Below are 22,159 nucleotides of genomic sequence, written 5' to 3' on the forward strand. Positions count from 1 at the left end.
GAGCGTACCGGCTAGCGCCGGGTTTCAGCTAGCCGGTCGCTCGCCTATTATAGTGGATACTCTTACAAGATGGACAAGAAGGTTGACTATTTATAGTGTGTAGCAGATGCAGGTGGACAGGGAAAAGCACATTGTACATATGTTGCAGGGTAAAACCACCTTGCACAAATTTGTAAATGATTCTACTTCTACTGTTCCACACCCTTACCAATGTCCCGTGCCTCTAAAAAAGCCACATACCAAGCAAGTGGGGATATTTACTCCTCCAAAGTAAAAAAAAAAAATTAAAACAATCGAGCTGAATAACTGAATTTTTTGTAATTACTATATTATTTATGCTATTGGTTTACCTAGAAATATTTTTTTTTTTTCATTTGATAGTTTGGCCTCGTTGTCAGAGAAAACCAAAAAAATAAAACATTTATCACCTAAATCTTGCAAATTCATGAGGAAGAAGATGATCCAGGTCTGTCTACTTGTGGTGGATAAGATCAGGGTAGAGCCCCAATACATGCTCCGGCAAAAAATCATGTCTTGTCAAGATTCCGACCACCGGATTTCGCTGCAAAATGCCAAGTAGAGAACATGTCAAATGATCCAAAAAAGCTACTATGAATACAATGCAGATGCGGATGCAGAAAAAAAATTACCCCGGGCATTTTGGGGATAACACACAAGTGTCGGAGTGCAAGTTGTAGAAAGAGGATGGCAGCTTTGGCAAGAGACATGGTCTCTACAACCATGTAAGGTGATGAGTTGGTGATAGGATGGAGATCAACATACATCTCCATTTCATCTGCGGTTAAGTCCAAGTCGCCGACTTTAAGCCCCTTCCCCAGCCCAGGCTTAGCGAGGTCGAAGGAATCGAACATCCTCAGAGCCTGACCACCACACACCGCCCTGTTCTTGGCGAACTTCTTCCGGTTGAGCAGCACCTGTAGATGAGACCTCAGCACAAGGCCACAGAGCTCCGGTGCATCCGTGAATGAAGGCTCATCGTGTTGGGGTTTGGAGCCCCTTGCACAGCGGAAGACTTGTACAAAACAAATAAATCAGATAAGGATCTATTTGACCGATTATGCGATTAATCAATTCACATGTTAAAGAGATAATTGCATGCTAGAACGCAAATAATTCATGCTCATAGAAAGTAAATCCTAAACATGAATTCTACGGTTTAGAGTTACCGATTTGATTCTCCAAAGAATCGACGATTGCTCGCGCCTTCTCCACGATGATCTTCAATACTAGACCACAAATCTTCTCTCTGGTTCCCGAACTGTACTCCAATATCAGTGTGGGCTGATCTTACTAGAATACTAGGACTTAAATAAAGAAGACAGAAGAAATCCTTTTGAGAATAGGAGTAGAATTCGAAAATTCCTACAGCTGGAGAAGCTGAAATTTTCGAAAATTTCAATAATGAAAATTGTGTTGTTTTTTTCTGTCTCCTTTATTCTCCTATTTATATTAAGTTCCTTTTGGGCCCAGACAGGGATCTATGGAAGGTTTTGGATATGGGCTCATCCAATTTACTTTTTACTAATTAAATTGAACCCACAATTTAATATAAGTTATAATTGGAATATTACGAGCAGCCACTACAGAAGTAATATTGCATTCCCCATTCAAATCCGAAATTACAAGTAATCCGGGTTTCCATTATTTATATTATTTATTTCCCGCGCTTAAGATATAAATGTCCATTAATTAATTAATGTCTGCTATGGACTTAATTAATTAACATTTTATTAATTCCAAGAGTGGACTTAGCAAGAAACACTTATTTATTATTCATAGAGTAATAAAACTCCAACTGGCCAGTTTTCCGAATAATAAAACCTTGTTCAAGCTCCTCTTGAGGACATTATCAAACGAGACTCACCTCGCGCACGATTCAAAATAATAGCAATCCTAGCACCGCTAGATATTAATCACCACTACCCAATATATCAGGATTATTGGGTTGCGAAAAACCCGCACCATTTGATAAGTCAAAGTAGTGCACAATCAATACCGTATGCTCAATGCTAACGTATGTAGATTAAGAAATAGTTATTTATCAAGACCTAGTCTTTTAGTAGATAGCATAAAGACATGTCTTGCTGTTAGATCCATTCAGTGCTATACCACACCAACGTCATCTTATTTCAGAAAGGCTTAGAAATAATCGGACTGACATTGCAACCTTTCACGATAGGTAGTCTAAGCATATCTGGGTTGTGAAATTCTTCTTTTTCTTTTGCAAAGCATTGTATAGAACCGACTGTGTTACCTTAAAGTGGACGACGCCCACAACCAGTCTACTAAGCAAAAGACTTAGACTTTGTTTACTTCTTATGCATTTAAATGTTTATAAAACATCTTATAAATGCACAAGCAAACACAATGTAATAATAATAGTGATTCTATTCGTGCGAGACTGCTCGAATAATGCTGAATCGGGTTAAAAGTGGATTGTAGAGTTTTACGTATACAAGCAAGATTCTATTCGCACGAAACTTGCTCGAAACATGCTTTTCAGTATACCAAACCTAACAATCTCCCACTTATACTCAAAACATGCTTTCGAGTATACCCACTGCCAAAAACTCTCCCACTTATACTCAAAGTAGGTCTTTGTACTAGATATATCGAACTACCATTCATTTCACAAGGTGAAAGAACAATCTTCTTGGTTGTTCTCTGATTATATCTTTTTCACCATAATGTCTTTGTTGCGTACTTGATCTTTAATTAATTTCATCCCAATGTGTGATTGCTTAGCTTAATAAACTCGTGTGTCCCTTGAGTTAGCCTTCACTAGAGTAGTAAAAAAAATTTACTCATATGCATCCTCAAACTTACGATTAAAGCTATTAGGAAGATACTCCTAAGGTAAACACATATTCAGAGGATGACTTACTCGATCACTGATTAGTCATAAAACTAAGACAGTGTAACCCTAAGGACATTACATGAATGACTGGTAAACTAGAATATAGTTACTAGTCTTTCTCAAGCACTAGGGTATATTCATTACCTCAATCAAAATCCTTTGCCATGGTTAATATGATATATACTTGCTATGCAAAAACACAATTAATATCAAACTTAGTGCACATTATAGCATACATGAGACATCTATCTCCAAAACTAGTCTCATAATTCTTAATCTCACTAAGCGTCAACCGACACTTGACTAGAGACAAGACAATCCATCTTGAGAGGTATAAACCTTTTCATGGAATTTCTAATGCTTAAATGTTCCAAGCAATGTGTAGATATAGGATTCCAAAGAGAATCTCAACATTCTTTCTAGCAATCTTAAAAGGACTTAGATGCTAAGAATGTAATTAGTTTCTCTTAAATCATTTATCTTAAACTGGGTAGACAACCAGTTTCCTACGCCAGATGCCAATCTTAGTTGTTTGCAACTTTTGTAGATTTCATCATCGTAGAGTACCAATAATACCATATGTAATGCACTTTCAACTTCCTTGTGCTTACAGCACTGCTATGGGCAAAAGTCAAATTCCAGATATTTGACAATTTTGATAAAACACATATACTCTGATTTAGATGCTTGCCTAAGACCACGAAGGTCTTTATAAGCTTCAAATCATGCGTTTCTTGCCCTTAATTACATATCCATTAGGACGTTCTAGTATATGATTCCTCAAGACTTCTATTGATAGAAGGCTTTCTTGACAATCATAATACATACATTCTAATTTATGTAAGTTCTAATAGACAATAAGATCGAATAAATCCTGGCACAACGATAGCGAGAAGATAATTCTCTTTGGGCATAACCCATTGTCATTGTCTAGCCTTTTGAAATCCAAATCTACACTTGCAAATATACTAGCTCCCACTGACTGACACAGCCTATAGGTAGTTTTGCAAGTCTTGTAAAACATATTGTCTATCTTAGATTGTAATATGGAATCTATCACCTGTTCAAAGATGATTATCCAAATTAACCAATACTACATTGTAGTTAAGGGGATTATGTTCAAGTTAATCTAAGACCGAGTCTTACGACACTCTTAGATCCAAGAACTTGTTGTGTTCCAGTGGAACGCTCCCACTACGATATGGTTCTTACAATCTTAGGTACTGAAGTTGATTTTATTAGTGCAAAAGTTCCTAATGGTATGACTTCTTGGTGATGTGGAAAATCCGATATCTCTCTCTTTATTTTGAGAGTTATCACGCTGTTAGGCTTGTAGTTCATCTCTTAATCTTCATACTAGAATTATATCTTTGAAGATTACAAAACTTATACCTTACATCATTTGGGACAAACCTTAAAACATGTCTCATTACTCAACTCCAATTTCTTGGACACTTTTCCAACACGTGTTGGAACAACATTACACCTTGAGATGTGCTAGACTAGAGACGCTCTAGTCCACAACTGGTGTTTTGTAGAAGGTACTGATGTTGGTAGTTTCTTTAATGTTTATCCCATCAATGATAAGATTTTAATGAGTACAACTCATCACTTAATCAAACTTGTCTTAGAAAGACTTCGATTCCTTCTTACGTAACTATCTCATTCATTAGATGAATGCTTGGATTCGTTAATGGAGATTAGACTCCCACTACAGATCATAACACTTTGCTTGTCTTCTTATGGTGTAAACCATTAAGACTCGCTAGTCTTTCTATGTTGCACTTCTATAAGTATTCTGAATCAAACGATTCTAACTCATAGTGCATCAAACAGACATTCTCGACTTTCAAGCTATTTAACAAACAAATTGTTAAAATCTTGATAGTCTAGATCAGTTCGAACAATTGCTAAGTATTTTCTTGGCCTTAAGACTAAGAGCCATAAATACTTTATCATTCAAAAGAAGTTGATGTGTTGTTGAATACTCAACCTTGTCGCACTTATATTATTTTAATACTATGATGCCTTAAGCATCAACCATAAAACAATAGTTGAGCATTAATAGCTCCCACTGCAACAAAACCCTAACTGGATCAAGATCTCTTACTTAGAAGTTGCATTGTCATGTAAGTCATTGTCCTTCTATTAAATAGGTCAATCCAACTCACAAAGCATCTTTTCTCGCTTTAAACAAACTTTGATGACAATTCAGGCTCTCCCATTTCCATATCTAGTCTTTTGTTCAAATGAACTAGGACTTAAGAAAATTGCAGCCTTTATGAATTCGTCATCTATCATGTTACTTTCCTCTAACAGTAACATAACGACTATTATTCTGAAGATTTTCTACTTTTCAGTTAAACCTTCTTGTAGTCATTTCTTGTTACTTTAGGCGATGAGTTGTGTCAGAAACTATTTGAGTGATCAAAAGATCATCAAAACATTCTGTCACTCTGAGATATTCCAATCGAATCATCTTGACAGATTCTACTGATATCCTTCTTTCATCGTCATTAACCAAGACTTGTCGAGTTACTTAAAGGAAAATAGCTTGACCTTATTCCTCAAAGAGCTTGTCAAGTACATGCATAATGCATTCTCGAACATTCTTCGTGGAATTATGTCGAGGAAATGGGGAACATGAATCATTGAGTATAAACTCCAAGCTTTCAGCGATGAGAATCTTATCCATTTTCATTTCCGGTCTACATAATTTAGGCATTCGAGTTTTCTTTCTTTAAGGATCGCAGACAAAAATTAAATGACATAATGAAGATTTGGCAAATAAACTTATTATCACATACTCATGCTCAATACATAATCACAAACAACCACAAAACAATTATGTATCTTACAACTGCAAAATTAATAAATTGTATCCTCCTCTGGAGGTTAATACGCATTAAAATTTTGACAATTTTACTGGTCACAACACCGACGCATCAATTGCTTCCTCCTCTGGAGGTTAATACGCCTAATGTTGCCTAAGCACGACCATCAGATTTAGCATTACAGAATCTTGTTTCTACAACACACTCCCATAACAATGCTCATGTGCTGATAACAAAACCAAGCTATCTCATAAATTCTGTTTGAACTTCTGAAACTTGTAATTTCTTAGGATTATTGTCCCCACAGCATGGGTGGAGATAATATTAGAAACCACTTTCTAGTTCAAACTATTTATGTTTGAGAAGTCTGCCCTTATGAACTTGCTATTTCTTAGGATTATTGTCCCCACAACATGGGTGGCGATAATATTAGAAAATGGCTTCATAAATTTGCAAACCAATCGATGGAGACCGTATACAACGCACTTGTTGTAATCATCACTTAGATATTTTTATATGGTTTTTGCATAATTATCACATAAGCAGATAATGCAGATAATCCACTTAAAATAGATAAACACCAAATAAACAAATAAATCCATTTAATGCATGGCATTTAAACACACATGATAATTATCGAAAATTATTTAATCTAGTCAAGGGAGAATCAATTAAATAATTAAGTTTTATCTTGGATAATAATTATCCAAATTCATTTAGGATTTATCAAGATAGAGTCAACTATCTAAATCCACTTAGGATTATTCTAGATTTTATTTCGATAAAATCAAATCCTACAATTCAAGATAACGTTGATCTAGGATTATTATTATTTAAATCGTACTAGGATATTTCTAGATAGAATCAGTTCCATCATTATCCATAAGATAAAAATAAAATCCTATCAACCAAGATTTATACAAATCTTAATTCTATTTAGAATAGACATCCAGAATATATCAAACATTACTTAGGATTTCTTAGATAAATAAATTTATCTAAATCCAATTAAATAAGGATTTTCTTATATATAATTTTTATCATAATCTGTCTAGGATATCAATCCATAAGATAAGGACAACTTGGATTAATACTTATTTTAATCCATCTTAGATTTGTCTTAATAGAATTAAATCTATTCAAATCCATAGAATAAAAATAAATTAATATTAATATTATTCCTAATCCATCTAGGATTTAATCTTGGAGTAAATCCATATAAATCCATAGAATTAGATAATATTATATTATTACTCAATCACATCCATCTAGAACTCATATATGAATAAATTCACATAAATTCATAGGATACGAATAAAATACTATATTATTACTCTCCAAATCCATCTAGAATTTATCTATGAATAAATTCATATAAATTCATAGGATAGGAATAAAATAATATTATATTTATCTAAATCGAACTAGGATTTGTCTAGGGATAAAATCCACATTAATCCATAGAATATAGATAAATATTAGATTGTCATTATCCAAATTTAACTAGGATTCATCCAGGAATTAAATCCCTACAAATCCATAAAATAAGGATAAAATCTATTTAATCCGTGATTTAATTCATAAATTAAATCTCATATAATATATAAAATTCATAAAAGATATATTCAAATCTTATTTCCAAATAAGTCTTGAATACTTTCCAAAATTGAATGCAAGGATTTGAAAATCCTAATCAAAATTTGGAAAGCGAAGTCACTGGACGAAGCGATGCGACGTCGCGCGGGTTCACCCGCGTGAGCGTCGCGCATAGGGTAAACCCTAATCTAGCGCTGACGTACTCCCACTGAAATCCGCACCTCTCGCTGCCCGAAACTCCACCCATAGCGGCCGCTGTTGGACATCTCCGACGCTGCTGCGTCGATGTCGCAGCTCCGGCGCTGCACCGCGAGATGCCGTTGTTGCTGTCGCAGTGTCGCTGCCCGTTTGCCGCTGCTGCCCACTGCTGTCTCAGCGAATGCTGCTGGTCGCTTCCGGCAGCCAGGAACCGCCGCTGTTCGCTGTTGCGACGCCTCTGGCGCTGCTGCTGCGTCGTCGCTTGTGCGACGTCGTCACTGCAGCCACCGGCGCTGCTGCCCGGTGATCTCCGACGCTGCTGCGTCGACACCTCTCCGCAGCAATTCTCCACAGCCGTCGCGAATTCCCGACCAGCTATCACCAAAGGCGGCGAACGCGCAGCAGTTCTTGAATTTGCCGAATTGGAAATTTAGTTCACGTAAGGCAAATAATAATCAAAACTCATCTAATCCATGCAATCATTGCAATATTGCAATGATTGTTTTATAAATGAATTAGATTCCACCGAATTAGTTTCTTCGATGCTTCGTGTTTTACGTTTTGTCAATTAAAGATAAACAACAAACAAACAAACACGCGGCGAAGAAATCATGCATTCAAGCAATTCACATAACATGAAATTAATCCACATAATCAGAGCCAAAAATTGGCTCTGATACCAATTGTTGGGGTTTGGAGCCCCTTGCACAACGGAAGACTTGTACAAAACAAATAAATCAGATAATGATCTATTTGACCGATTATGCGATTAATCAATTCACATGTTAAACATATAATTGCATGCTAGAACGCAAATAATTCATGCTCTTAGAAAGTAAATCCTAAACATGATTTCTACGGTTTAGAGTTACCGATTTGATTCTCCAAAGAATCGTCGATTGCTCGCGCCTTCTCCACGTGATGATCTTCAATACTAGACCACAGATCTTCTCTCTGGTTCTCGAACTGTATCTCGATATCAGGGTGGGCTTATCTTATCAAAATACAAGGACTCGAATAAAGAAGACAGAAGAAATCCTTTTGGGAAAAGGAGTAGAAATCGAAATCCTCCACAGCTGGAGAGTTCGAAATTTTCGAAAATTTTGAAGTATGAAAATTGTGATTCTTCTGTCTCCTTTATTCTCCTATTTATATTAAGTTCATTATGGTGGGACAGGGATCTATGGAAGGTTTTGGATATGGGCTCATCCAATTTACTTTTTACTAATTAAATTGAACCCACAATTTAATATAAGTTATAATTGGAATATTACGAGCAGCCACTACAGAAGTAATATTGCATTCCCCATTTAAATCCGAAATTACAAGTAATCCGGGTTTCCATTATTTATATTATTTATTTCCCGCGCTTAAGATATAAATTTCCATTAATTAATTAATGTCTGCTATGGACTTAATTAATTAACATCTTATTAATTCCAAGAGTGGACTTAGCAAGAAACACTTATTTATTATTCATAGAGTAATAAAACTCCAACTGGCCAGTTTTCCGAATAATAAAACCTTGTTCAAGCTCCTTTTGAGGACATTATCAAACGAGACTCACCTCGCGCACGATTTAAAATAATAGCAATCCTAGCACCGCTAGATATTAATCACCACTACCCAATATATCAGGATTATTGGGTTGCGAAAAACCCGCACCATTTGATAAGTCAAAGTAGTGCACAATCAATACCGTATGCTCAATGCTAACGTATGTAGATTAAGAAATAGTTATTTATCAAGACCTAGTCTTTTAGTAGATAGCATAAAGACATGTCTTGCTGTTAGATCCATTCAGTGCTATACCACACCAACGTCATCTTATTTCAGAAAGGCTTAGAAATAATCGGACTGACATTGCAACCTTTCACGATAGGTAGTCTAAGCATATCTGGGTTGTGAAATTCTTCTTTTTCTTTTGCAAAGCATTGTATAGAACCGACTGTGTTACCTTAAAGTGGACGACGCCCACAACCAGTCTACTAAGCAAAAGACTTAGACTTTGTTTACTTCTTATGCATTTAAATGTTTATAAAACATCTTATAAATGCACAAGCAAACACAATGTAATAATAATAGTGATTCTATTCGTGCGAGACTGCTCGAATAATGCTGAATCGGGTTAAAAGTGGATTGTAGAGTTTTACGTATACAAGCAAGATTCTATTCGCACGAAACTTGCTCGAAACATGCTTTTCAGTATACCAAACCTAACACATCGACCACTGGAAACCCTTTGTGCCCGGTCATCGCCAGAGCATGCATTATATTCCCAACCTTCTCAATGCCAGAGAAGGTTATCAACGGGCCGGAACAAACGTCCCATGCAGCCAGGTGCTTCATGTATGGCTCCGCATGGGCTTCCAAGTATGGCAGCCCTTTCATCTTCACAATTTGATCGTAGATACCGCGGTTGAAACTGTCTCCCACTGTTTTCGATATGAGGGGACAAGCATTATTAAAGAGAGCATGAGTAGGTTGTTGGTGAGCTCTAGGAGTATGACGCAAAGCGATACTGTCATCCTCATGGTGCCACTGAGGAACGAAGCAGCTCCCAGAATGGAAAAGAGGCCGAGGTCAAGAGTAGACAAAGAGCCCAATAGCCTCCCAACGAGGCACCCGTATGTGGCTCCAGCAAGTATGACAGGAATGAAGAGGATAAGTAACAATGCCTAGGAAATAGGTTCCAGTAAAGAAAATGAACGGTGTGGAGATTTCTAACTCATTGCCTTTTTCCGAACTAAACAGGTTACGGATGGCATCATCGCTGGTGCTGAGGAAAAGGGACGCCAGATCATTGTAATGCCCGGGCTGACAATGGAGGTCTCCAATCCTCGGGCACTCTTTACCCGTGCCGCTGGGACATGGAATGCACTTGGCAAACCAAGGCAGGCCGTAGGCGAAACACGATGTTAGAAGGGAAATAACTGTGACAAGTAGGATCCTGTGAGAAGGGCCTCTCCTGCAAGGAAGGGAATAGCAATCATAGTTATTACACTTATAATGGATCGAGTAAACAACCGAAGAGAAGGCTGAAACATACTCGTTGACGAAGGTATATGTTCTCAAGACTTTGTCCACAAAAAAATTGTATAGGCTTCCTAAAAGACCTCCAACAACTCCAATTAGTACAACTGCAAGCAGATCTGCATTTTGTATAAGTAGGGATTGAAGAATGCATATCGAACATGATGAGTCCTCCTTGTCCGAAGAGTCCACAGTTGCCACCGCGGCAAAAGTTTATGAGACCTCTCAATATAACAGTTGAAATAGCAGTTGTGAAGAAGGTCCTCCAAAGAAGAGTGCTCCGCCACCTGGAAAATATATACAGATAGCAATATAATGACAGAAGAAACTGATTCATCATGGTAAAATATGTGATGGCTGAATAATATTCTCGAAAGCATCGTTATGCAATTGGTTTCGGTCATTTTTGAATAATACCAAATGGCAGCTTTTTCAAGGGCGAAAAGTACACCACCAACTGGGGCACAAAAAGCAGCAGCCACACCAGCAGCAGCACCACTAATCAAATCCCTTCGGTCTCTGTCATTTTTGTAGTATCTGAGCCACTTCCAAGTGAAACCATACTTCCGAGAGCCTCCTTGTCCAAGTAAATTTGCTATACAGGCACCAGTATGCACCATTGGTCCTTCATTACCAACAACCAATCCCGCAGAAACTGCCAGAATGGAACCAAGAATCTAGAAACTTGGAATGTGAATTAACACATCAACAAGAACAAATCAAGTTCAGTAAAATAAATGAAGCCTAATTCAGTTCCTTGAGATCATAAATCAGCAATGCAACAATGAAAATAATACCATTAGCTAAATACTAAAGGTTACCGAAAAGTGAGCCATTTTAGTTAATGAAAAACATACATGAGCATGAGTAACTAAATTTTAGACAGTTTTTCACATTTCCTCTGGCTGATCATTTCATCACTACAACAGAGAAAATATGACTATTTACTAATAATTGCGAACATCAGAGGAAGTGGAACAAACCTCACAAATAGGGTAGTTGGAGCCAGGATGGAATGCCGTTAAGATAGGTTTTCACCTCAGGTATGCCAGAACCAGCTGCTGCATGGGCAACATATGGACATAGCGCTCCCGCACAAATAGCCAGCACCACATTAATACCAGCAAATGCTGGTAGATACCTGCAGTGGAATAAGTTAATTCAGGCTTATTTTCAAGCCTTGATGGCCATACAAGTTTATGTGATAACTGATAACCACCAACTTTGTAGCAGAACTGTAGAAAGTGGATGATTTGCGTGAGTACTCACAAGATTTAAAACAAATATGTAAAAGTAAAAGATCTCTGGTTAAAAATTGGTCTTACTTATTGTTAGACATCAAATTGCTAGTGATCACAAGCTTGTAGCAGGCAATATTCTCAATCGTGAGGTTATTTAAGAAACCAACAAGACCTGTGCATAATCCTATGAGAAGAGCAAGTGTCCATTTGAGACAAATCTGAACCCTTTTGCTAAAGCTTGTAAAGCAAAAGCAAAATGATAAAAGTATTTCATTAAATAGGAACGTGATGGATATTAAAATGGAAAAATGGTGCTATATAATTATCCTGAATAAATATAAATTAACAAACATTGTCCTTAACTATTAAACCGGTTTTCTCATCAACTACTTATTTCTTTACTATATTACTATATTTGTAAAGTTCAATCACTCTCAAATTATATTAAACTAGTGTTAACCCATGTGCGATGCACGGCGAAATAATTTTTCGTCATACAGTTTTAAATTGTTAATTGATTAATTAAAATAAGAAATAATATAACTATATAATATTTTAAAATAGAAAAATATACTATATAATAATAATTCAATAAATATATGTTACTCAATTCATTTTACAGCTAAAGACATAAAATTAAACATATTTGAAATGGAATCAAGACAAACACAATTATTTGGACAACGATAAAGAGATTATATCAAGTATTGACACTTTTGAGAAATATGTTTAAAACAATCATTCATATTTCTCTACTAAAAATAATGTTAATCACACTTTTAATAAAATAATAAACCAATAACTCATAATATTCAAAATATCAAAATTATGACCATAAAAAAAATTCAAATGATAGACTACACAAAAAACATGACATTAATTGGTTGAATTAACACTATTATATTCATGAATAATAATGATAGCCATTTTGAACATTGGAACGTTTATATATAATTTTATTGCACTTTTAAACGTGACTTGTTGGAACATGAGATATCTATATTATTTTTTATGCTATTTTACAATTCTCAATACTACAAATTATCTTTTTATAAAAATATACTTAATATAATATATATTTTACTCATCATGATCATCTATAAATAAGATAATTAGATTCTCTATATAAAGTCAGTTGTATCCCTGAACAATTAAGTGCTAAATCCTTATTTCAACAATAGTATTATTAGTAAATCAAAATTTGGTAGCAGACTATTTTATTTTGTTAGAACAACTAATTGTTTGATCAACTCGATTTTGATATGTTTAATTATCGCATTGCAAATATACACACTTATTAATTCATCATAAACGATAAAATATTATTTTTTGTGTGACACCACTTAATATAATTATAGTGTCAGTGACAATATAAATATACAAAATGTTACAATTCTTCCGTCTCTAAGAATTATAAAAAATATTAGGATAAATTTCTAGAACCATATACACACGGTACTCTAACTATTTGTAACACCCCAACTTTTGATATCTTTTGTTATTCTCGAAAGAGCGTTAAACTTTAAATCGAACGCTGTCCATGTTATATTTTGAAAACTTATGGGGTTGTTATCCAAGAACTAAGTACTATTTTGTGATTTTGATTTATGAATCAAGGGCTCAAGTATTTTCACGTTTATTTCCATTTACGCGATCAAAGTGAAGAAAACTTCGATCAAACTAGACGATTAAAGGAGAATTGGACATTTAGGATTGATCAAGAGTATTTTCAAATTTCGTTTAGTACAAGAGAACTTAAGCCCAAAATAAATAATGGATCAAGAACATGTTTCAGATTATACAAAAAAAATGTATATAGATTTCGGGCCTCTTCTTATCCAGCCAAATGTCTTTTCTTCGGCCCACTCAAAACTCGGCCCAATAGCTTGAAGATCAGCCACATAGGGCCTCAACCGATTGTCACCTGTTTAGCTAACAACACTCCTATGCCTGCATGATAAATCCAAATTCAGTTAAGGAAAAGCAAGTGAGGAGTTATTGAAGATGAGTACACCTACACAAAATGTCAAAAGTAGTTAACAAAGAGCAAAGGAAGAGCTGGGTTGTCCCTAATCAAAATCTGGGTTGTCCCTAATCAAAATATTGACCAAATCCCAAAAGGTCGCAGGAGCTGCAACAAGAAGACAAACTCCATTAAGGTCTAAGCAAGAAGAAGCCAAGAGAGCAGATTTCTCTCTGCACACATCCCTCTGCCAAAATCCCAACAACCAAGCAGATTTTCAGCCTATATATATACATGTATACATAGCCAGTTCCATCCTCTCCCCACCATTTTCGACCCCCAAAAATCCACAAGTGACGGAGGAGTAACGAGGGAGGAAGGCAGTGGCTGTGCGAGAGGGCAGCCCGGTAAACCAAGAGGAATCACCAAGCCAAGGTAATCTCCCAACACCACCCTTTGCATCACGTTAGAAATCCCACATCTTTAAAACTTAGAACCATAGATGCTCAAGAACACATAAATTTTAGAGTTCAATACCATAGCTTTCAAATGAAACAGAAAACCAAATAGTGCACCACTGTGAACTAGCCAAACCACCAAGTAATAACATCACATAGCTACAGCCCAAACATCGAACATAATTATGTTAAGTAGCAAACTGGATAGAAGGCTTAGCTTAGCATATGGGGCTATCCGGCGAGGGTCGAGTGACGACGGAGCTCCGGAGAGCCGACAGGGGCAGCAGCCGCAGCTGTTGCCGGCGCTCCGAGTGAAGATAGAGAAAAGGGCGATGACGACCCCCGAGTTCCACGCACGACGGAGAAAGAGACGGAGGGAGAAAGGCGATGCCTTTCCCCTCAATTGATGACTCTGCCGGAGCAGCAACGCGAACCGTCGGCGGCGATCGCCGGAGAGGAAAGGCGGCGATGGCTGGTCCACTGGAGCCGTCGCCGAGCGACGCAGCAGGCGGCAGCCCTGCTCGTCGAGCAGCCGAGGACTCCTCCGAACTCGACGGAGGGAGAGAACCCGATGGAGGAGGGAGTATCCGCTGACGGGACTCCGAGATCCCGTCGAGGTAGCGGCGATTTTCGCCGGAGAAGAGAGGCACTGCTGCTGTTCTGAAATTTAGGGATTTTGACTAAAATTGAGAAGAGAGAAGTCACGTTGGAAGGGAGTATATGTTTGGGTTGACTCCAATTTTAATTAATTGGTTTGGGCCGGAAGTGACAAATTAAGGAGTTTGGGCCATCATTTAATTAGTTAGTGACCTGGGCCAGAGGGCTAATTAATTTAAAGGGGCCAAGGAGGACTTAAATATTGAGCCAAGGTTGTTTAAGAAATGGGCTGACTTTTAATCGGTAGAAAATTTAGAGACGCCAGAAAAGGGAAATGACGTTCTCAAGTCATGAAAATAATCATGTTTATGAAAGAAATGCTATTAATTAAATTTCCCGATTTAATTAATATGCAAGTTTGGTGAACAAAGAATAAAAGAAATTAATTAGGGCATGCATTCCTATAAGTATGAGATTTTGTCTCGAGTCTAATTAGTATGTCGTTATGTTATGTTTTTCACAAAGGACTATCTCCGCGAGTTAAGATCAGAGCGAGAAATTAAAGTAAAGAACAAGGTGGGCTTTCGAACTAAAGTGTTTTTTTACGTGGGCTTTTCTAACCTACACTATGATTGTAGGCTTTCTATTTAAGATACGACGATGCCTTTATATTTAAAGTACAGTTTTTATGAAAAGTGCTATTGTGAAATGATATTACGTGAGCCTTATACGAATGTGCTTTCAGTTATTTACATTTTCAGTACGAATGCTTTCAGTTATTTTAGTTATCAGTATGTTTTGTCTTGCCAAGTTTTGTTTTGAACTTTGCCTATCTGTTTGTCTAGCAAGGGCGACGTCCCTACTAGACCAAGAGTTCGTGAATTTCGGTTCACCAGGAATTAGTGAATGCGGGTTTGTAAGTGGGGTCAGCCCATACATACCCGGTTCACTCAGTTTCAGATATGGTATTTGTTCCAGGAAAAATAGACTACAGTCACAGTTTTTATATAGAAATGCTTTTAGTGTCCTCGGGCCTTTTAAGATAAAACCCCGAGCTCACTCAGTAGTGGCTTGACAAAACCAGTTTTCTTTTCAGTAAAATATATTTCGGCACGTGTCCACTGAGTACACCAAGTACTCAGCCCTGCATATGTTTTAAAAATGTGCAGGTTGAGCAGTGATGACGGCGGGCGGTGTTGAGCACAGACAAATGAAGATCCTTCGATAGAATAGTACTTGGATGCGTCGTGTCTCCATACACGATGCCATCTGCTCTTGACTCTTCCGCTGCAATGTAAAAGTCGAGTTTACACTCCTTGTATTATGCATTCTGATATATATTATTCCAAGTTATTTCAGTTCAAGTTCAGTTGTGCCACCGTTTTCCCCCTTTCTTCCCCGCTTCTTTCATCCTCCCCTAGTCGCGATCAACCGAGCTTTCTATCCTTAGGAAGTGCGGTCGTGACACTATTGTAATCAAATAAAAAAAACAAAAAATAAAATGGAAATTATAATCAAAATTATATAATAAACCGTATTATAAATCTAGTCGAGAAAAATCCTCTTTCCGCAAGACAAATTACATCACGGTTAGTGCTCTCGAATTGAAGCATTATCCTGAAAGATGAAACGACTTCCTCCTAACGTATATAACATCTCAGACCCGTTAGGCACCGATGAACGATGGAGCTCCAAAATAATTATTCAATAAAATGTTGAGGGCTTGAGAGAAAATGGAGAATGCTTTGTTGGGTATTATTCATCCATAACTCTATGCCTTTTATAGGCACAAAATTAGAATATGAGAAATCATGGAATTAAAACATCATAAATTATAAAATTAAGAGAATAGAGGTTACTCTATGCTTTGTTAAATGCTCATTATTTTATTTAAAGATTTGTAATCGCTTACTCATTGTAGTGCTCTAAAAATTAGTCAAAGAAATTAATTTAATAATTTTTATCTATTGCATTTATATTCCTTACACAAAATAATTATTCAAATTCTCTGCCAAAACTCGCATTTTATATATGTATAGATGTAAATGGTATGATTTTGATGATAAAAGCAATACAAACCCTTCCATGAATATAGGAGTTAGTTGTGCTTTCTCATCAATAAAGGAAATGATGATTATCGACTGAACATGAATATAGGAATTAGCTTGATTTCATAGCATTTAGAAATTAATTACGTTATTTTTATCATATAAATTTTAAAAATTAATTAGATGTGAATGACTATTATTATTCCAATTGAATGATAATGTTTAGAAAATAGGTATTGTACACATGCAATTGTTTTTATAACTTATAATTGTAATATTATTTAGCAATAAAAAAATAATTGGATGTGAATGACTATTAATATTTCATTGGATGATAACGTCTAGAAATTAAGTATATACACGTGCAATTATTATTATAAATGAAAATTTAAGAATTAATTAGTAATAAAAATAATTGGATATGAATGACTACTAATATCCCATTAGATGTTAACATTTCGTTTCTATAACTTAGAATTTAAAGGTGAAATGATAATAAAATAATTGGATGTGAATGAATATAGTTATTTCATTGAATGATAACACTAAGATACTAGTTATAACTTAGAATTTCAAGAAATTGTTTAGTAATAAAAAAAATGGACGTGAATGACTACTAATATTCCATTGGAAGATAACGTTTAAAAATTAAGTATATGTACGTACAGTCGTTATTATAACTTAGAGTTTTAAAGATGAATTAATAGCAAAATCCTTGGATGCAAATGGATATGATTAGTTTATATTTCGTTGGATGATAACGCTAAGATATTAATAACATATGCATGTAAATAATTTTATAACTTGGAATTATAATAATTAGTAATAAAAAAATTAATTGGATGTGAATGACTATTATTATTTCATTGGATGATAACATTAAGAAATTATAGTCGTCTTTATAATTTAGAATATTTTTTAAAATGAATTAATAATTAAATAAGTGGATCCAAATGGATATGGTTATTTTGTATTTCGTTGGATGATAACGCATAAATTAATTATATATGCATGTAGTTGCTTTATAACTTAGAATTTTAATAATTCTTTAGTAATAAAAAATTAATTGGATGTGAATGGCTATTATTATTAATAATATTATTTCTTCATAGGATTATAACATTAAAAAATTTAATTATACATACATGTAGTCATTTTTATAACTTAAAATTTTACTAATAATTAGTTTAGTAATAAAAAATAATTGGATGTGAATAACTATTATTATCACTTCATTAGTTGATATCGTTAAGAAATTTAGTATCTATGCAGTCGGTTTTATAACTTAGAATTTTGAGAATTATTTAGTGTAGTAATAAAAATTAATTGATATTAATGACTATTATTATTCCATTGGATGATAACATTTTAAAAATTAAGTATATACACGTATCATCGTTTTTATAATCTAGATTTGTAAGAATTATTTAGTAATAAAAAAAGTAATTGAATGCGAATTACTACTAGTATTCTATTGTACGATAACATTTAGAAATTAAGTACATGGACATCATTTTTGTAACTTAGAATTTTAAGAATTATTTAGTAATTAAAAATAATAATTGGATGTAAATGACTACTAATATTCCATTGGATTATCACTTTTAGAAATGAAGTATATGCTCTTGCAATTGTTTACGTAACTTAGATTTTTAAAGATGAATTAATAATAAAATACTTGGTTGCGAATGGATAAGATTATTTTGCATTTTGTTGGATGATAACACTAAGAAATTAAATATATTTACGTGTAGTCATTTAATCACTGAAAATTAAATATGTGATATCAAATGTGGTAAAATATTACGAAATCAAAAATCACAGACTTCTAAAAATTATGAAATCATGACTGATTACCGACCGATAAATTCATTTCAATTAGTATCCGACAATATATCCATTAGTTGTAATTAAATTTGAATTTTCAGAAAACTGATAATTTAAATTCTATGATTTAAAATTTATTTGTCCAATTATTTAGAACCAATATAATTAAATAAGAAAAATATACATATTATCAAAAAAATAAAATAAAGATAATAAGAAAATGAATCACCCTCCACATGCTTTATGTTTCTCTCATAGGTTTGTGTGCAATTGAAAGTTATAGAGGATATGGAATGAAGAAATGGAAAAAGAAATTATGCATTAATTATGAAGATGGCTAAATGTGAAAATGTTAATTATAGAAAGCTTATTTTTTCGTAAAGGATCACAGAAGGGTAATAACGTAATGCAGTAAATCAATTAATCATCATAAATTTATTACAAATATAAAATACCTATAATATCAATTTTGTGTATATTGTTAATTTATCACTACTCAATTATCATAATTATCATATAGTATTCTTTTTGGTATAAGTTGTAGTATATTGGATTAGTAGTGCCAATTTTGTGCATTACTCCTGTTCCCACAAACATAGTTTCAGATTCAGAAGCGCAAAATCTCTGCAGCATTTGACCAAGCACGGTAAGTTCATTTCTCCTCTTTCATCATACATTTCGCAAAACCCTAGTTCCTCTTATCGTCACTGTAAACGTGAAATTTAAGGTGATAATTTCTATTTGAAGCTCATTTTGTGCGTGTATTTGTGTTGCTCAGGACTCTGATCGTCACTGTAAACGTGAAATTTATGGTGATAATTTCTATTTTAAGCTCATTTTGTGCTTGTATCTGTGTATCTGTGTATTTTGTGCTAATTTCAAGTGGGTTAGATTTTAGGTTTCTGAAAGGTTATGCCCTTCCAAGGCTAAATCTGAAATCTGAATTTGGGTTTGCAGTCCTTTTTTCATTGTATGGTTGTGAAAACAAGGACATCACTTTTTGCATTATTTTTTTTATTTTTTCTTAGCAATATGGAGGGTTCTGTCAATGGCTTGGGCGGAAACTTGGGCAGTAAAGAGGCCACATATGTTGAGAAGAAAATGTCCTTTGCAGAGTTTATGAAGAAGACGCAGGAGGAACTTCTTCAATTGGCTGATGATATGAATCAAAGTGACCAGAAAATTTGCATGCTAGAAAAAGAACTTCTTCAAATTAAGGATGCTTTTAAAGTACAAGATGACAAATTCGACATGATGGAGAATGAAATACTTCAACTTAAGGCTGGCGATAAAGAAAGAGATGGGATAATTGAAGCGGTTCATGAGGCGATTGAATCTCTAAATCATCGTGGGGATGCTTTTAAAGTACAAGATGACACAATCGACATGATGGAGAATGAAATACTTCAACTTAAGGCTGACGATAAAGAAAGAGATGGGATAATTGAAGCGGTTTATGAGGCGATTGAATCTCTAAATTATCGTCTGACTGAGGATGAGGCGGCTGTAGAAAGGGCGATTGAATCTCTAAATCATCGTCTGACTGGGGATGAGGCGGCTGTAGAAAAGGCTAGGGTGACGCCTAACTTCAAGAAATTGGCTATATTTGTTGGAGTGCCAATCTTGGTTGCTTTGGCAACCAAGAAATTGGGGTAAACATTGGGTGAGTTGTTTAATGTTTTTCATATGATCTTAATAATAGTTTTCAAATGATATTGGTTTCAATATTCAGCCATTATTACGATGATATTGAATCGGTGTCATTAGTCATGTTATTCTTATAATCTTATTGTATTGAATAATTTCTTATACTACATTATTATCTGATTTTAATGAATAATGGCCAACATAACGCCCAAATTAAAGAATATATTCGTCCATCAATATACGTTGCTTCATTACTCTCTTCCGAATTTTGACTGATTTAGAAACTCTGCACAACATTCTTAGTTTTCGAGGACCCACATGGCTGAGGACTGAGGAGGAAGGCGTCGGCGCCACCACGGGAGCCTTTGCTGCCTCCGCAGCATGCACAACGGGGATGTGGCGGTTGGGCGGCACAGAGTGGAAGGAATATGAAGGAGGAAGAGAGATTTGGGGAAGTAGTAGCCGCATATCTATTATTTCTTCTAACCCTAGAATAAATTATGGAGTACAATTTATATTATTGGATTGTACATTTCATTTTATTGTTTAATAATTTATATTTTGTAGTATGTAAAATCGTTTATTATCTTTAATTAAGGTTAATGAGATTTGTTGAAATCCTATAATTACGATCATTGTATACCTATTTAATATTTCATTGGGAGGATTGTGTATATATACAGCGCATAAATTTCATATTAATATTATTCAATTTTATTGGACTATGCATTAGCTAAATTAGTCACTAATTAACATTACTAATATTAAAAGATATGACGAGAATTGTAAAATGATTGCATCATTAAATTAATGAGATTAAATAAATATATAAGGAAAATAATCCTAAAATTTAGCCCTAAAAATGCTCAACCTTACAATTTGTTTATGTAAACTTTCATTTTCAAAATTGAGACGAATGATAGTACTATAATTATAATAGTATAATTGATATTTTTAAATTTATGACTATTTTAATTAGTTTTGTAACGTTTATCAATGTGTATATATTATTTCATAGTTTTAGGAATTGGTTTTTATTGTTAATTGATTTATCTCTATCTAAAAATATTTATGAATACATTAGTTAAAAAATAAAATATACACTAATAATAATGGACAATCGGACTAACTGACTATGTATTTTAACCTTAATTTTGAATATAGAAATTTGGGTATGAAATTGAATATTTATAAATTTTGGACTAATTTAAATATTTTTTAAACTAAATTTGGATAGATATTTAAACTAATTTATACATATATAAAAATGGATCAAGACTTGAGAAAGTAGAGTTAGTTTGTAACTAACTTCGGCGGTCTACCAGTGTGATATAAAAGGGCAGTTGCCTCATTGCAATGAACAACGAGAGCAAAGCAAAGTGTGAGTAGAGAAGGAAGAAAAGAGAACCATGAGTTCACCATTGTAGAGTGAGAGGCTCGGTGTAGTTTTTCATCTTCATATTCTTCCCTTGTTTTTTTTTTATATTTATATTTTATTTATTTTTTATTTTTTTTAATACCAATAGCTAATAAAGACAATTTTGCTGTTGCATATTGAGCGGAAGACTAGAGAGCAAATGACTAGTGAATAATAACAAAAAAAACTATTGCATTGTCAATTGCGTGAGTGGGAAAGATGGTAGTTATTGCAGAAAGCGATGGTAATTGGAAGTAATTGAATGAAAAAAAATATCTTCAAAATAAAAAATTAAATAAGAAAATGAAAAAATTGAACCAGAATTATATAAGTAGAATGACGTTAAATTAATAAAGGCAAAAGAAATAAGATACACAAGTGCGTTTATGTAGTGCTATAACAAAATTTTATAGTATAGGAGT

At 34.4% G+C, this 22,159-nt stretch overlaps 1 protein-coding gene, 1 long non-coding RNA gene and 1 pseudogene across 3 annotated transcripts; 1 reads left to right on the forward strand and 2 right to left on the reverse strand.

Annotated features, from left to right (window-relative positions):
- Window positions 1–472: 472 nt before the first annotated feature.
- LOC125220491 (chloride channel protein CLC-c-like) lies at window positions 473–13,426 on the reverse strand (annotated as a pseudogene). Its single transcript, XR_016133773.1, has 9 exons — window positions 13,415–13,426; window positions 11,865–11,998; window positions 11,519–11,680; window positions 10,957–11,216; window positions 10,556–10,826; window positions 9,730–10,474; window positions 3,868–3,870; window positions 651–992; window positions 473–562 (listed from the first exon to the last, which is right to left on the reverse strand). The product of XR_016133773.1 is annotated as a chloride channel protein CLC-c-like (transcript).
- A 42-nt stretch (window positions 13,427–13,468) lies between these two features.
- On the reverse strand, window positions 13,469–14,991 carry LOC125206066 (uncharacterized). Its single transcript, XR_007173896.2, has 2 exons — window positions 13,799–14,991; window positions 13,469–13,730 (listed from the first exon to the last, which is right to left on the reverse strand). It is a non-coding gene; the product is annotated as an uncharacterized LOC125206066 (long non-coding RNA).
- Window positions 14,992–19,725: 4,734 nt separating this feature from the next.
- LOC148934024 (uncharacterized) lies at window positions 19,726–20,818 on the forward strand. Its single transcript, XM_089065959.1, has 2 exons — window positions 19,726–20,336; window positions 20,624–20,818. Exon 1 carries the CDS (start codon window positions 19,775–19,777, stop codon window positions 20,327–20,329), a length of 555 nt encoding a protein of 184 aa, XP_088922085.1. The 5' UTR covers window positions 19,726–19,774; the 3' UTR covers window positions 20,330–20,336; window positions 20,624–20,818.
- The last annotated feature ends 1,341 nt before the right edge of the window (window positions 20,819–22,159 follow it).

The sequence above is a fragment of the Salvia hispanica genome, chromosome 1, assembly GCF_029641045.1.
Source record: "Salvia hispanica isolate PSC_SH4W2 chromosome 1, Shi_PSC_v1, whole genome shotgun sequence".
NCBI lineage: Eukaryota > Viridiplantae > Streptophyta > Magnoliopsida > Lamiales > Lamiaceae > Salvia > Salvia hispanica.

Excerpts from the sequence above, each read along its gene's own strand:
- LOC148934024 (XM_089065959.1), top strand. The coding sequence starts at position 19,775 with ATGTCCTTTGCAGAGTTTATGAAGAAGACGCAGGAGGAACTTCTTCAA.